The sequence below is a fragment of the Urocitellus parryii genome, chromosome 7 (assembly GCF_045843805.1).
Source record: "Urocitellus parryii isolate mUroPar1 chromosome 7, mUroPar1.hap1, whole genome shotgun sequence".
NCBI lineage: Eukaryota > Metazoa > Chordata > Mammalia > Rodentia > Sciuridae > Urocitellus > Urocitellus parryii.
Genome location: NC_135537.1, coordinates 47,345,903 through 47,362,952, shown reverse-complemented (window position 1 = coordinate 47,362,952; position 17,050 = coordinate 47,345,903). Strand labels below are relative to the sequence as shown.

The following is a 17,050-nucleotide window of genomic DNA, read 5'->3' as shown; positions in this document are numbered from 1 at the left end:
CTATAACTAAAGAATAAATATTAAAAAAATAAAATAAAACTTGGAAACTTATTCTGATGCTGACTAAATATGATACCTACATTTTCAAAAAATGAAAAAACAATTTTGATGAGGAATTTGTGGTACACATACCTTCATACATGTAATCTTTTTGTTGGCACTATTTTTAATATCATCCGTTATAAAAAGAAAAAAAACTTGATAACTCATTCGATTACAGCATTGAATACTGTTAATTTGCATGGACTGAATCACAATATTTTCCTAGGTTCTTTCATGACATAGCTTATACTTGCAGACACCATTATGAAAAAAAAAGTCCGTTATCAAAAACTTTCATGTTGGGCAGGGGGACTAGCTCAGCTGGTAGAGTCCTTGCCTTGTATGCACAAGGCCCTGGGTTCAATCCCCAGCACCACAGAAACAAAAAACAAAAAACTTTGATGTAGTTAACTACAGACAGAATCTGAAACTTAACTCACTGGCACCAACTCTTACAACTATGTTATATACAACGACAAAATATATAAGCCTTATTGATGGTGTATGCCCTACTAATTGAAAAAACAGTATGAATTTCAGAAAATTCCAATCTATACTTTAATTTTATCTTCTCCAAAGGTGTTGTATTATTTTGTCCTACTTATAAGCCAACACTATAATGTGTTAAGTTTATTATTTATCTTGACATAGTTTAATTAATCTTAGTGTATTTGAAGTTAAAAGTTTAAGCTTTTCAAAAATTCAAATCCAGGCTAGGCATGGTGGTACACACCTGTAATCCAAGTGACTCAGGAGGCTAAGACAGGAGGATCAAAGTTTGAGGTCAGCCTCAGCAATGTAGTAAAATCCTTAGCAATGTAGTCACACCATGTCTCAAAATAAAAAATTTAAAAGGGCCGGGATGTAGCTCATTGATAAAGTTAGATCCTGAGTTAGATCCCCAGTTATCAAAAAATAAAATAAATAACATACATAAAATCGAAACTAGCAAAAGAAAGAAAGAAATATGCACAATAGTGCAAGTGAAGTATATTTAAACATTATCATGTAATTAAATTAGTTAAGAAATTAAATGACATAACAAAAACAAAAAAGCCTTAAAATTAAATAAAGATTTTTCTCACTAATATTATTTCAGTATGATTAGAAACATAGAATTTAATATAAGTATTCACATGGCTGACTAATTTCTGAAGTTTGCTTCCATTCTATTTTATATTTTTAGCTAATGTAAGGCTGATTCACAAAGTTTGGGTTTTAAACACCCAAACTGTCTTAAAATAAGCAGTAATCTCAGCATTCTTAGTTGATATTTATGGTAGGCAAAATGGTCTCCAAGGACATTTGTATCTTAATCCCTGGAATATGTGAATATGTCTGGTTACACGGCAATGTAAATTGTAGATGGAATTAATGTTACTAATCAGCTAACCTTAAAATAGGAATTATCCTGAAATATACAGTTGGCCCAATATAATTATAAGGTCTTTAAAAGTAGGAGGAGGAGGAAGAAGACAGAAAGGAGATATATAATGAAAACAAAATCATAATGATGAGATTATTGGATCTGAACATGGAGGAAGGAGGCCTTTGGCCAAGGAATGTAAGAAGCTTCTAGAAGCAGAAAGAAATAAGAAGTTTCTCCCAGAGGGCCTCCAGAGAGAAACACAGCCCTATCAACATTTAGATATTTAGTTCAGTGAGAGCCATTTTGTACTTCTCAATTACACAACTGTAAGATTAAAAAACTATGTTGTTTTAAGTCACTGAAGTTTACTATGGAAATGACAAAACACTAGCAAAATATAAGTAGGTAGGTAGGTAGATCAATTAATCTGGCGTATCTGGAAGTGTATGTGGCATGTATAAGTAGCAAGTTACTTATATTCATTTATTATTCTGATTACCTAAAAGATGATTATTGCACTTAACAGAAAATTTACATCTCCTCATCCAAGTAATTAATATGGAAATCTAGTGTATAACCTAAATCTTCTGTGTGTATCCTGAATAATCTCTCAAATCACATGGCTCCAATTTCTTTATTATACAATATAGCATAATAAGTTATAGTATCCAGGCTTTAAAAATTTTATTTTTTCTAATTCTAAAAAGGAATTTCTAAAACAATATAGTATCCAATTTATAAGAAAAAAATACACTTATATATAGACTTGGGTGAAAACAATGTAGAGCACTCTACATATCTCCAAGTCAGCTGTTTTGTACTTTCCTAAAAATATTTAGAAATAAGCAATATTTAAAAATAAGCTATGTTACTGACATAGAGATCATATTCTATAAAATGAACTAACTTTTGAAGTAAATCACTTTCAACATAATGAGTAAATATCCTAAGATTTTCATAATTCACCTACAGTGAAATATTAAATTTAGCCTAAAAATGCTTCCTAAGAGTTTTTCAAAGAAAGAAATGTTGCCAGGCTCAGTGGCTCATGCCTGTAATCCTAGCAGCTCAGGAGGCTGAGGCAGGAGGATCTCAAGTTCAAAGTCAGCCTCTGCAAAAGTGAGGCACTAAGTAAGTCAATGAGACTTTGTCTCTAAATAAAATACAAAACAGGACTGGAGATATGGCTCAGTGGTCAAGTGTCCCTGAGTTCAATCCCTGGTACTCCCCCCCCAAAAAAAAAAAAAAAAAGAAATGTTAGTGGTAAGACACATGCATATATTAGTAAACTTGGTTTTCTAGTTTTTTCTTGTTAACAGTAGTCTGTCTAGCCATGCCAAAGGTATCTGGACAAAAATGAATACTCCTTAGGTACTCCTCTGTCAAGCAGAACTTCTCTACTTCTAAAGTTGCTCTACAAAGAACTTTAAAAAGCAGAAAATCTGGATTCCAGGAACCAAGTTATAATGAAATCATCCAAATTTAAGGCAAATCTTTCACATCAATAATATTGTATGTTATATAATAATGTATGTCACTGGAAATAACACTACCAAAAATGTTCTGCAGTACTACAAATGAATACGTAAGAAGGAACACTTAGTTCTATAGGTTCATCAGAAAAGAGGAATTATTTAAAGTACAAGAAAAGACAACTAAAGTATACATGAAGAACCTTTAAGTTACTTATCTTTTAAGCATTTTATGAGTGAACTTTCACATACACAAAACAGTACTGTGAATGTATTAGAATATCTTTCTTTAGGGGGCTTTATAATTTGTCTATTTTAAAGAAATAATTTGGGCTGGGGTTGTGGCTCAGTGGCAGAGCACTTGCCTAGCATGTGTGAGCCACTCACTGGGTTTGATTCTCAGCACTGCACACAAATAAATAAAATAAAGATCGGTCAGCAACTAAAAAGTATTAAAAAATAGAAAAGAAATAATTTAAGTTTCTGCAGTTCCTTCAGTTACTGCAAGTAAGTGGGTATTTAGCACCACCTTGTGGTAATTATGTATATTACTACTTTTAAAATTCAGCCCTGAATTTGGGATATAGCTCTGTAGGACAGCATACCTACCAATGCAGAGGTCCAATAATGTGGAGGAAAGAGAGGGGAAAAAGGGGCCCTATAATCCCATTCAACTGAAATATCAGTAACACATAACATATGTCTTTAAACTTTAATTAAATTACAAGAAAGTTCCACCACAGAATATAGTCCTGGTAAATGGAGGAGGAAAAACCTTCTAAACTGGCTCCAGTAAGCATGAAGCAAATATAATGAGAAATAAGCAGAAGTTTGAAGGGCAAAATTATCTGAATACCAATTCCTAAAAAAGTACAGCACAGAGAAATATAAGACAAAAGAAACCTGTAAACACCCAAATGTATATTTTAACAGAAACATGGATCATTTTCCATGTTTAAAATTTTGTTAGAATTATTTTTATGAATTAATGTTTAATAAATTAACTATTTTATGAATTAATTTGTCTTTTAATCTCACAAATTATATTAACTAACCAGTAAATTAATTACAAAGTGGTGGTTACTGTTTAATAAAACTACAGCCATTATAGAAAACAGTATGGGGGTTTCTCAAAAACTAAAAATAGAACTACCATATGATCTAGCAATTACACTTCTAATTAGGTGGAACATCTCTAATCAGAAAATTCAAAATCCTGAGAAAACTCAAAAAAGTTTTTAAGTGCTGACCTTATATTAATAAAAAGTTTGAGATTTTGGAGCATTTCACGTTTTGCATTTTGGGGTTATAGAGGATCGAAGTCTATGAAAAACTCCAAAATTTCAAACATTTCTGCATCTCAAGCCTTTTGGATAAAGGATAATCAACCTGTATATCCAGAAGAATTGATACCAGTATTTTGAAGAGATATGTGCAGTTCTATGTTCATTGCAGCATTATTCACAATAGATAAAATATAGAAGCAACCTAAATATCCATCATATGATGAATTTTTAAAAAGTAGGGCAGATATACCCAATAGAATATTATTCAGCCTTAAGAAGAGAAGGAAACTGTCACTTGTGACAATATGGATAAATCTAGAGGTGAAATAAGCCAAGCACAAAAATATAAATACTGTATGATGTTATTAACATGCAGAATCTGAAAGAGTCAAACTTGGAAGTAGATAGTAGAATAGTGGTTACCATGGATGACCACTGGGATGGGGTGAGGTGGCAGAGGGAATAGAGAGAAGTTGGTCTAAGGGTATAAAATTTCAGTTAGGAAGAATAGTTTTTGAGATCTACTGCACAGCATGGTGACTACAGTTATTAATGTGTTATATATTTCACAATTCCTAGGAGAGTAAATTTTTGTCTTATCACAAAAATACAGTGATGAAATGTTAAGTATCTTGATTTAATCACTTTGAATTATATTCATATATCAAAATATCACATTGTACCACATATACAATTATTACATGTTAATTAAAATTTTTTTGAAGTTAAAATAGGCAGTGTTCAGCCAAAAATAAAAAAGAAAAAGAAAATAAAGCTAAATAAAACCAAAGTAAGCTAAATAATTTTACTCTTTTTTTGTATTAACTTTTCAGTGTTCCAAATATGCTTTCAAAATACAGAAGGGATTCTAAAATATAGGCCAGTTTTCATTCAAATTTAAATAAAAACAGTGAACTTAGTTTTCAGAGTAAGTCAACCCTCAGAATGTGAAAACATTTTCCTGCCAAGGTTTAATGTTAGGAATAGTATTAACATTTAGAGTTATTTTTCTGTTTACATCCTTATATTTTTATACTGAAAGGAAGTTACAACTTTTTTATAGCATATAAATGAACATAGGAATAAACAATTCAGAACAAAAACAATGAGCATGATAGGTGGAATTTTATAACACAATAAACAGATTCATATGTTTTTTGGACCAAATGGCAACCACAAAATACTAATACAACAGAGATTCCTTAAAACCCTTTCTTTGATGCAGTTACTTAGGAACTGTAAAAATAAATACCACACAATCTGAATGCTAGGAAAAAGAGCTAGAGGGCTAAATAAACAGGGCAATCAGTCTACCCCCTTTACTTTTCCAATGTTTAGGAATCCAAGTTTATTCAAATATACAATTCTATAACTACTAGCTCTTCCTCAAATACTTCAGAATGGTAACATTAAGCAACTTTAAAAGCTTGAGCTTCTTCTGAATTTCTCATAGTTTTTCTGCACTTTTTCAAATGTGAAGCTTTATAAGGTCTACCATTTCATTTTCTTCCAGTATACAAGGAATACTTCATTTATTTCATGGAGAACCTTACTTATGGTAGAAAAAGATCTACTCTCTTAGAATATTCAAAATATTTTCCAAAATAAATCAGCTATAGATAGGCCAATGGCCCTGTCTTATATCCACAGGTAATCATTTTTTGTGAATTTTTCCCACTGTTCAAGATCATTATCTTTGCCTATATCTGAGTTCAGACTCTTCAGGACACTAGCCGGGTGTGATGACACCTGCTGTAATTAGAGTGGTTCAGGAGGCTGAAGCAGGAGGATAGTAAAGTCAAAACCAGCCTCAGAAACTTGGCAAGGCCCTAATAAGCAACTTAGCAAGACCCTGTCTCAAAACAACAACAACAAAAAATTTTAAAAAGTCTGGGAGCTTGAGTTCAATACCTGGTTTAAAAAAAAGACACTAGAAATGTAAATTTCACTCCACACAAGAACACCTGAGTCCCCATGCTCTTCAAGGAGCCATCCAGGACAGCTTTCACTGTGGGTATTAAACCTTGGTACAAGAAAAAAATGGAAATGGGCTGTGTTCAGATTACAGCCACTTTCAATAACATCAACTTAGGAATTGTAAAAATAAGTACCATGCAATCTGAATGCTAGGTAAAAGACCTAGAGGGCTAAATAAATAGGGCAGTCAGTCTACCCCCTTTCCTTTTCCAATGTTTAGGAATCCAAGTTTATTCAAATGCACTCAACTTCCAAAATACATAAGATATCTACTAAATTGAAAACTACTATTTAGTTTGCAGTGGCAATTATATTGGGTAACACTGAAAATCATGAATTTAAAGATGGACACATTTCAGTGGACTACATTAAGGCATGTTTCTCCTTTTTCCTGGACATTCACATGCTGTGATAATCAGTAGGCTGGAGTTTGCAATGATGAAGTAATCTTTTGCTGCAAACTATATTTGGCACTGAAAGAAACACCATGCTGCTGGGTGTGGTGCTATATGCCTGTAATCCTAGCGACTCAGGAGACTGAGGTAGGAGAAACACAAGTTCAAAGCCAGCCTCAGTAAGTTAGTAAGAATATAAGTAACTTAGTGAGGCCCTGTGTCAAAATAAAAAATAAAAAGTGCTGGGGACGTAGCTAAGTGGTAAAGTGACTTTCGGTTTAACCCCCAGTACCAAAAAGAAAGAAAGAAAGAAATACCATGCTGAAGATCTACTGTCAAACCCTTAAATTTGCCTTCATTAACACCTAGGGAGGCAAGTTCGTTACTCAAGCCTTTTAATAAGATGCCTATCGCACAGGCAGGCCAACCATTCCAATTCACTTATAGAGATCTTTACTATTTTACTGTGATTAATGAATTCCTCTGAAGTGAAATTTTTAATAAGTTTGCTCTCAACAGTCCCCATCTTGGAAACAGGGGTGAATGGTCAGCTGCCCTTGAGTGGGAAGCATGCTGCCTCATGGGAACACTCAGCCATCCACTGGTAAGATAAATTTGCTCCTATAGCATCAATTCTCTGGTTGGTCTGCAGGACTCCCACAGTCCAGCTCAAGGTTGCTCTCTCAAAAGATGGAGGAAGAAAATGGCAAGAAGTAGCTTAAAGGGGCTGGGGATGTGGCTCAAGTGGTAGCACGCTCGCCTAGCATGCATGGGGCACTGGGTTAGATTCTCAGCATCACATAAATGTAAAGATATTATTGTGTCCACCTAAAAAAACTAAGAAATAAATATTAAAAAAAAGAAGTAGCTTAAAAACTTGCTGAGGTGTGAAAAGAACCACTGACTGTTTGATGTCTCCTCAATTTTGCTATTGCAGCTGCACCCAGCTAGTACATGACTCAAGAAGGCAAATCATCTTAAAATGTTTTTGTATGAACATATATTCAGTGATTTTTTTATGTCATAAAGACACTTCTGAAAAAAGTGTTCTGTGATCACTAAGGCTAAAAACAATTTTGGCTTTGCCTTTCAAAGTGTCATACTTTATTGCCTAGGGAAGCACTAAATCAGTTCTGCAACAATACTAAAACATAATGAAACTAAGACAGAAAAATAAAAATATGGGTTCTAATCTCTGCCACTTTGACTCTTAAAAAATAATTATAAAATTAAAGTTACTGTGAAAAGTCTAGGGAGCTTTAAACAGACGCTTTTTGTATTTATCAAATATTGTCAATGAGCCAGTGACAAATACAAATCCTCTGCCTTTCTTTATAAAATGATACATTAAAAAAGTAATAATAAAAAGAAAGCATAGCAGTTCTCAGTTATCTGTTTTAAGACAAAATAGTAGCCAGGTGCAGTGGCACATTCCTGTAATCCCAGAGACTCTGGCAGGAGGATCCCAAGTTCAAGGCCACCCTCATCAACTCTGCAAGACCCTGAGAAATTTAAGGACACCCTATCTTAAAACATATATTTTTAAAAAGAAGGGACTGGTAAAATGCTCCTAGGTTCAATTTCCAGTAGCAAATAAAAACAAACAGTCATGGATAAATGACTAGGCAATTAATCATTTTTGATAGCAATTTCAAATTATTATTCTATTAGAACTTTAAAAGATATTCATCAGCCAGGAATAATGGGCATGTGCCTATAGTCCCAGCAACTCAGGGAAGCTGAGGTAGAAGGCTCCAAACTTCGAGGTCAGCATAGGCAACTTAGCAAGATCCTGTCTCAAAACTAAAAAAACAGAGAAGGGCTAGGAATCCAACTCAGGGATACAGTGCCCCTGGGTTCAATACCTTGTACAACTCCCCATCAAAAAAACTACCTCAAATCAAATGTTTCTTTTCCCAGTCACCTTTTATGATTTAAAAATGAGGACTATAGGGGCTGAGGATGTGGCTCAAGCAGTAGCGCGCTCGCCTGGCATGCGTGCGGCCCGGGTTCGATCCTCAGCACCACATACAAAGAAAGATGTTGTGTCCACCAAAAAAATAAATAAATAAATATTTTTTAAAAAATGAGGACTACAAACCAAAAAGTATTAGTCCAAAAAATTAAAATCATATTTCTCTATATACCAAAATTTTAGCTCTTTTCCCTCAGAAAACTGATTTAACTAAATTTGTTTTAAAAATTAGCCAGTCTATATTATACCAAATAAGACTTATAATATTTTTTTCACTTTTCAACCAATTACAAAAATATTAAGTATTAACAAAGTATTTGTTACTAAAGAAATTTTAGTTTGTTAAAAAAAAATTAATACATGTACAGAATAAGAGCAAAAAATAACCTGGACTATAACAATATTAGTTTCATTATCTATTAAAAAAAAACTGTTAATAACAAAATATCAAACAAAAATAACTCTAAGTCTCCCAGATATTTAGTTTATGCTTACCTTTGGCTGTGGCATGAACAACAGCAGCCTGTGAAATGACTTGATAAGTTTCACAACCCAAATAAGACAAGGCTGAGAATAAAAGGCCTCTTTTCAAAGTTCCTGCGTTACCTATCACCTATGGAAAAACAATATGGCAGAGTTATCCAACTTAGAAAATTTGGAAAAACTGCTACCCCAAGCAAAATTTTACATCAATTTTCTCTCATCTCCAAAGCAATTAATCATAAAAATATGGGATGCTCAAAAATGAATTCTTCAAATTCTCCAGGAAATCTATTTTAAACCTTACAGGGATAGTGTATTTTATTAAGAAAAAGACTATCTAGAAGTGGTAACTCATCTAAAACTCAAGTCATGGGCTAAGGATATAGCTCAGTGGTAAAGCACTTGACTCCATATTCAAGGCCCTGGGTTAGCTCCTCAACACTGCAAAAATAAACAAATTATTAAAACTCACAGTTGTGATGGTAAATGCTGGATTTAAAGACCCAAATTTTTACGTGGAGGCCTAGATATTACAAATTGTATGAAACAAAATATGAGACATCAACACATGACAAATATCGACTTTTGTTAGTAAACAAGATGAAGAGTATCAAATATAGTAACTGCAACACATAAAAAACGTACACAGCTTTAAGTGAAAACATGTTTGAAATCACCCATGAAACCCAGAGGTTTTAAATACATGGTGAATAAAACAAAATTATATTCAAACAGATTTAGAAATTAATTTTCATAATCATGGCCAGATTTTTTTCCTTTTTCTTTTTCCACCCAGTACTGGAGACTGAACCCAGGGGCAACTTACCATTGAGCTATATCCTCAGTCCTTTCCACTTTTTCAAGGCAGGATCTCAATGAGTTCCCTGGATTGGTCTCACACTTGCAATCCTTCTACCTCAGCCTATTGAGTAGCTAGAATTATACGTATGCCCCACCATGCCCGCTATTATAACCATATTCTTGAGACCAATGACAAAGAGGAATGAATATCATTCCAGCAATTTCTTCCTTTTCCTGAATTTTTCCCTTTAAATTTATTCCCATCAGTATAAAAAGTTAGTTTCTTACTTGTATAAAAAACAAAACAAAAATCACAAAACAACAACAAAAAAACCCTTTCCCCTTCACTTCCTATACTCCCTTCCCATTCTCTCTTTAACTCTCACAAATAAACCAGGCACAGTATTGCAAGCCTGTAATTTCACAATTTGGGAAGCGGAGGCATGACGATTATGAGTTCAAAACCAGTTTTGGCAACTTGGGCAGCCCTAAGTAACTTAGTAAGACCCTATCTCAAAAAATATAAAGGGCTGTGGATGTAGTTCAGTGGTAAAGGACCCCTGAGTTCAATTCCTAGGTTCAATCTCCAGTACCAAAAAAAATAAAAATAAAAAAGAATCCCCACAACTCCACTGATGGTATTCTAGTAAATGATGCCAAAGGTGCTGCTACATATTGAATATCCCTTATTCAAAATGCTTGGGATCAGAAGGGTTTCAGATGTTGGATTTTTTTTTTTTTCAGATTTTGGAATATTTGCATCAACCTTATAAGATTATCTTGTGGATGATTTATGTTTCATATTCACCTTATCGCACAGCCTGAAGGCAATTTCAATACTTTTAGTGTCTATGTTTTGACTGTGACCCATCACATGAAAGCAAATATAAAATTTTCCACTTACAGCACTAAAAAAGTTTCAGATTTTGAAGTATTTAGGATCAGACTCAGGATATTCATCCTGTATTTTCTGTGGTCAATTCTGAATTGTCACCTTACTTGATCTATTTAACAGCATTTGACTGCTGATCACTTCCTCTAAAAAAAAAATCATGAATGTATGTTTAATTTTTAAAAACAGCTTTATTAAGACATGATTTACATACAATAACTACATAAAATGTACAATTTAAGACATATATGTGTGTATATATCTATATCTATATATAATATAAAAACCTGGAAAACCATTATCATCACCACAATCAAGATAATAAACAATGCTACAAATTTTCTCTTCACAATGCCCTTCCCAGCACTTCATTGCTACCTTGAAACAATCTGCTTCTGAAATACTACTCTCTTGGATTTCCTTATGTCTTAATGACTTCTCTTTTGTTAGTTCATCTCCAATATCACCTTGCTCATGTCCTGAGCTGAGTCTTCTTCTTTTCTCTATTCATGATCTAACTTTGTCTCATATCATTAATAAGCCCAAAACACTCTTATCTCTAGCTAAATGTCACCCCTAATTTCAGAATCATTTATCTACTGCCTATTCAAAAATTGTCTCTGAAAAACTCTATTAGGCATCTCAAAACAACTGTTCTTTCTACCAAATTCACTCCTCTTATTTTTCTCTATCATGGTAAATGGCAACTCTCTTCTATTTGTTCAGTTTAAAAAAGAAAAATCAACGAAAAACCCTGAAGTCATTCTGGACTCCTCCAACCCACATCTGATCCACATTTGCACTTCTGATAAGCATCTAGAGTAGGAATGGGGAATCCACCATATTCCAATTTGCCAAATGCTGTTTCCTTGGTCCAGCATGAATATTCAAGGCATTGCACACAACTGGATTAAAAAAAAAAAAATCCACTGTAAAGTAGTAAAACTAAATTTGTCATGGTCACATCTTCAGCATTTAATTTTTTGAGTTCATGCTTAATTATCAAAAAGAGATGGAGTAGGGGCAAAAGGTATATACATGTGTAGAGGTGTTGCCTGGAAAAAAAGACGAAAAGACTAGTTTATCAGGCCAGGCCAGTGGTGCAAGCCTATAATTCCAGCAGCTCAGGAGGCTGAGGTACTAGGATAACAAGTTCAAAGCTAGCCTCAGCAAAAGTGAGGCGCTAAGCAACTCAGTGAGATCCTGTCTCTAAATACAAAATAGGGCTGGGGATGTGTCTGGATTGAGAGCCCTTGAGTTCAATCCCTGGGAGGGAGGGAGGGAGGGAGGAAGGAAAGGAGGAAGGAAGGAAGGAAGGAAGGAAGGAAGGAAGGAAGGAAGGAAGGAAGGAAGGAAGGATGGGTTTAGTATTAAGTGTCTTAGTTTCCTATTGCTTTTAGGGATAGAGTATATCACATAGTAGAATGCATGTGTAGTCCACTATAGCCTAAGGAAATTTGACATTTAGAGTGTCAACTTTCTGTGCTGAAACAAGGCACAACAAAGAATACCCTGGCTTTCATAGAAGGGAGAAAATGCAACTCTGTTGGGTGGCTATTTATATTTCTTATTATAAATTTATGAAGTGCCAGTTATTCAGCTGAGCTCTTGTTAGTTTGATTAATATAAAGCAGCTCTTTGCTCATCTATGGGAAAGTAAATGAAAATCATATTTCTGAACTTTAAGAAAAAAAAGAAAGACCCACACCTCAGTGACACCTCCAAGATACTGATAACTTATAAAAATATCTGAGACAGTTGGAACACATTATTTCACTATGTACTTTGAAGTTGCAGTGCATTATTTTCAAAAAATTTCAATATTCAAAAAGTATTTGCTGAACAAAAGAAGTAGGCTCTCTCAGACAGTCTTTTTTTTCAACACTGAGTATAACAACTTTGTTCCAGGCAGAATTAAAAATATAAGCTCAAGTCAGGTCTGGTGTTGCAAGGCTGTGATCCTAGCAACTGGGGAGGCTGAGGCAGGAGAATCAAAAAGTTTGAAATCAGCCTCAGCAACTTAGTAAGACCTAGACTCAAACATTTTAAAAAATGGACAGGGAGTGTAGCTCAGTAGTAGAGTACCCCTGGATTCAATACCCAGTACCACAAAAAACAAAATTAAACCCATCAGTAGATGAAAAGAAACGTGTCACCACTATCTCCTGCTTTTTCTCTTAAATTCTTGCCAGTTTCTTCTCCTCTTTAATATTAGAATTTCTCTGACTAGTATTAGACCTTCTTTTGGTCTATTAAATACTCTCAATCTCTACTATGGCATAATTTACAATTATAGGGTAGATGCTCCAGAATCTGTATTTGTAGCCCAGACCTCAGAAGGCAATCAGCAGACCTAACAAACTTCCACCCATCAATGTAAATCTGTTTATATTACCACATTCATCTTAATTAGTCTAAAACCCAACTTATTTCCCCCTTACCCCTCAAGTCTTTCTGTGGTCCTACCCCAATAAATAACACTACCAGAAACCATTGATTCTTCATTGACTTTCCTTTCAACCCCCACACTGCACCTATCTTTTAGGTCCAATAATTCTACATTCTTGATATTCTTTGAATGAATCCACTTATTTCAATTTCCACTAAAGTTCAAACTACCACATTTACCTGTCCTACAGCAATGATCTTTTATTTGGTCTCCAGCATTCACTGTAGCCCAAGACAGACTAATTTTTTAATCAAGTATGATCAAATGACTTCCTCATTCAAAATGTTTAACAATCTGGACCCAGTGGCACATGCCTATAATCCCAGCTACTTGGAGACTGAGACAGGAGAATGGCAAGTTCAAGACCAGAGTCAACAATTTAGCAAGGCTTTCAGAAACTTAGTGAGATCTTGTCTCAAAAAATAAAAAGGGGAGGGCAGGGAATGTATCTAATGGTAAAGCACTCCTATTAAATTCCCAATACCAAAAAAAAAAAAAAAAAAAGAAGTAAAACACTTAACAGTTAAGACTAGAATCAGAAATACTTACCATGGTTTATAAGGTTTTTAGAATCTGGTTGTGGTAGGCAGCCTCTAAAATCTCCCCAATAATCCTGCCTTCTCATAGTCACACTCTTGTATGTATGCTGAGTTTATTGCCTCCTTTCCAAGAAATAGAATACAACAGAGCTAATATCATATCCAAGATTGTTATTATTTTAAAAAATCATTTACACATGCTCTCATTTGTTCTCTTTGATCACTTGCCTGCCCAGGGGGTAAGCCAATGACTTTGAAATGCTGGCAGCAGCAGGCAGAAGAGAAAGTGTGCCTACAGCCATGCAATCACATTGAACTTGGAAGCAGAACTTCCTCTTTACCCCAGACCTCAGCAGCTGACAAGTGTGACTCAACCTCAGGAGAGACCTTCTTCTGCTTGAGGTAGGTAGCTAAGCTGCACCTGAATACCCAACCAATAGAATCCAGGGATAATAAACCTTGTTGTTCTAAGCAATCTGCTAAAAATGTATTACAGTTTAAAATAATGAAACACTTAATCCAAGTGAAATAGCTCATAGGCACCACAAGAATGTCATACCCACTGCCCAACTTACTTTCAAGATTAAACTGAGAGCCTGATGAGATGGTGCCTGCCTGTAATCCCAAAGGCTCAGAAAGCCCAGGAAGGAGAAGCGCAAGTTCAAAATCAGTCTCAGCAACTTAGTTAGGCCCTAAGCAATTTAATGAGACCCTGTCTTCTAAATAAAATATTAAAAAGGGCTGCGAATGTGGCTCAGTGACTAAACGCCCCTGGGTTCAATCCCCAGGTACCAAAAAATAAAAAATTAACTGAGTCCCACAAGCAGTCTAATAGAAATGACAGAACTGCGACTACAATATCCCGACATCCTTTCTTAACATTATGCATATTAAAAAAACAACTCAGAAATAATTTCTTAAAATAAAGCCCCAAACCCAAATTGCGTGTGGTGTGTGTGTGTGTGTGTGTGTGTGTGTGTGTGTGTGTGTATTTCTGTGTAGGAAGCTTTCTGTCACACCACAGTAGTTTAAAAGTCTATCTAGCAGACTCGGCTAACAGCTGGAATTGCTAAAAGTGAAAATTATTTCACAGCGGCCAAAGTTCCTTCTCCGTCCTGTTCTCCAGGTTTTCACACGGGAAGGTCAGCCAGCAGGCAGCTTCTCCGTGAGACATACCCACTACTTCTCTGACCTAAGCCCAGTTTTCTAAGGAGAGGAGGCTTGCGGAAGGGCAAAGACCTGTCCATCGCGGTCAAGGGGCGCGGTCCAGGCACACTTGCCCCTGAGTTTCCTCCACGGTTCTCTTTCCCACAGACGGCACGGAGCCTCCCTGCCAAGAGCTGGCGAGAGTCCCAACCCACTCGGTAGGGAGGGAGAGGGAGCCAGGGCGGCGAGGTTACCTCAGGGCCGCGGAATCGCCCGGGGCAGCACTGCTCACGGCTGCCCCAAGTCCTCGTCGGAAACCGAGTACCCGGAACAGCTCCACGTGCCAAAGGGAGAAAGCGCCACACTCGCGAGGCCAGCGCCATGACCTACACGTCCCCGGCCTAGCCCTTGATGTCAGGCCGCCACGGACCCGCCTACGACGCAGCAAATAACACCTCAGTCTTCGCACAGAGAAATGCCACCCCGATCCCCGCTTCCTGGCCAGTGCCTCCCAGTTCTCACCACTTCCGATCCACCACTTCCGGGGGCGGGAGAGATCCCGAGTGGGTGGGACTTCGTCGGTCTGCTGCGCCTGTGCCCAGCGGGCTTGGGCAATGAGTGACAGCGCGCGAGCGCGAGCCGTGGGGCGAGCTAGTGAGCGAACCCTACGCTGGCTCCTGAGTGCTTTCGGCTCCGCGCTCTTTCTTGGTTTTGGTAAAAGGATAGATCACCAGAACAGAACTAAAGGCTTTGAAATAGACCCGAGAATAGGTGTGTGGAAGAAAAAAAAAAAAAACAAAAAACAACAACAAACCAAAAGTCGGTGACGCCTGGCATTAAGAGGTTCTTTTTGGAAATAAATACGTGGAATTAATCCGACCACATAAGAAAGTGAAAGGAAAAGAATGAGAAACTGGAGGGAAAGACTCAAGAGGGGAAGTGAGAAGCCAAAGAAAAGAAATGAAACCCGTAAAGCATTAGCTGGTGTTAGACTATGAAGAAGAGGACTCTAAACAAGATGCTGGTGCTGGACTGGGGAAGTTCAGTGCGAGAGCGCTTACCTAGAATGGGGGACAGACTCCCCGATTCTGTCCCCAGTATCGTCAAAAAATAAAATCAGCACTGCTGTATGGTATGGGATATGTAGCATAAAACCTGGTCTCTCCTCAAAATCTTCACTAGGTCAGTGTTTCTTACCAGAGTAGAATTCTTACAAAGGGAATAAGTAAATTTTGAGCCCAACTTCAAGGTCCTTGTGGGTGAAAAACACAGGCTGCAAATGGAGTACTTACTGTATGGAGTACTTGAGAAAATCGTCAATAAGAGAAGGTAGTCATAGTTTTAAAAAAGTAGCTTGTATTTATATGGTACTTTTCATACTGCACAGTAAATTAAGACACATTTCCTTTGATCTTCCCAATTGTGAAATAATGGGCATCCCAGGTTGCCAAATGAGAAAAAAATATGGCTTAAAAATTTTGTTAACGAAATCAAGAATACACTTTTCCTTTTTTTTTTTTTTTTTTTTTGATGCGGGAGGATCCAGATCAAGGTGCACATACTACTAGGCTGGCACTCTGCCAACCCTTCTGTGCTCTTCCCAGTGTATGATTGCTGCCTTCACTGCTTCGTGGGTATTGAGGATTTCATCAGTGATATCTCTATTTTCTTTGCTTCTGAAGTATATTTTTAAAAATATGTACATCTTCCCAACTTCTGAAATCTAGTCTTTTTACCAGAGGGGAATGAGTTTTATTGTATTTTAGATTTTCTACCAATGACAACCGCAATATTGTTAAACAACATATTTCCATTATTGGATTCCATGATAAACCTGAAATTCATTTTCTGGTATCTCTGCTGCAGTGATTTGTGAGTGTGTGATGCTGAGGACGGAATCCTCACATGGTAGTAAATTTTTAATTACAATTTTCACTTAGAAAATAATTAAATCCTTAGGAAAGTTGCAGGAACTGACGTATACTCTTCACTTATATTCAGCCATTGTTGATTTTCTCACATTTGCTCTTTCTTGAGATATATTCCATGTAATATGCATATTATTGTTCCTATTATATCTGTTAAACCTTTTGAGTATAGAGTGCATGTATCATGATTCTTTTCTCTTAGAAACAGACATTCTCAGTATAATTATCAAATTCAAGAAATTGAAATTGACAGAATATTATTATTATACAAACAAGTTTTACTGGTGTCCCAATGT

The 17,050-nt window shown here is 35.9% G+C and overlaps 1 protein-coding gene across 3 annotated transcripts in view; it reads right to left on the bottom strand.

Annotated features, from left to right (window-relative positions):
* Rmdn1 (regulator of microtubule dynamics 1) overlaps positions 1-15,620 on the bottom strand; it is a 36,645-nt gene extending 21,025 nt beyond the window's left edge. The window contains exons 1-2 of one of the 3 annotated variants that reach the window (XM_026383449.2): positions 15,081-15,620; positions 9,012-9,129 (exon numbers count right to left, since the gene is read on the bottom strand). In XM_026383449.2, coding sequence (XP_026239234.1) covers positions 9,012-9,129; positions 15,081-15,209 — 247 coding nt within the window. In that variant the 5' untranslated portion in view covers positions 15,210-15,620. Of the gene's footprint in view, positions 1-9,011; positions 9,130-13,690; positions 13,774-15,080 lie in introns of those variants that run through there. The other 2 variants (XM_026383439.2, XM_077800522.1) reach the window with 2 other exon arrangements.
* Between the last annotated feature and the right edge of the window lie 1,430 nt (positions 15,621-17,050).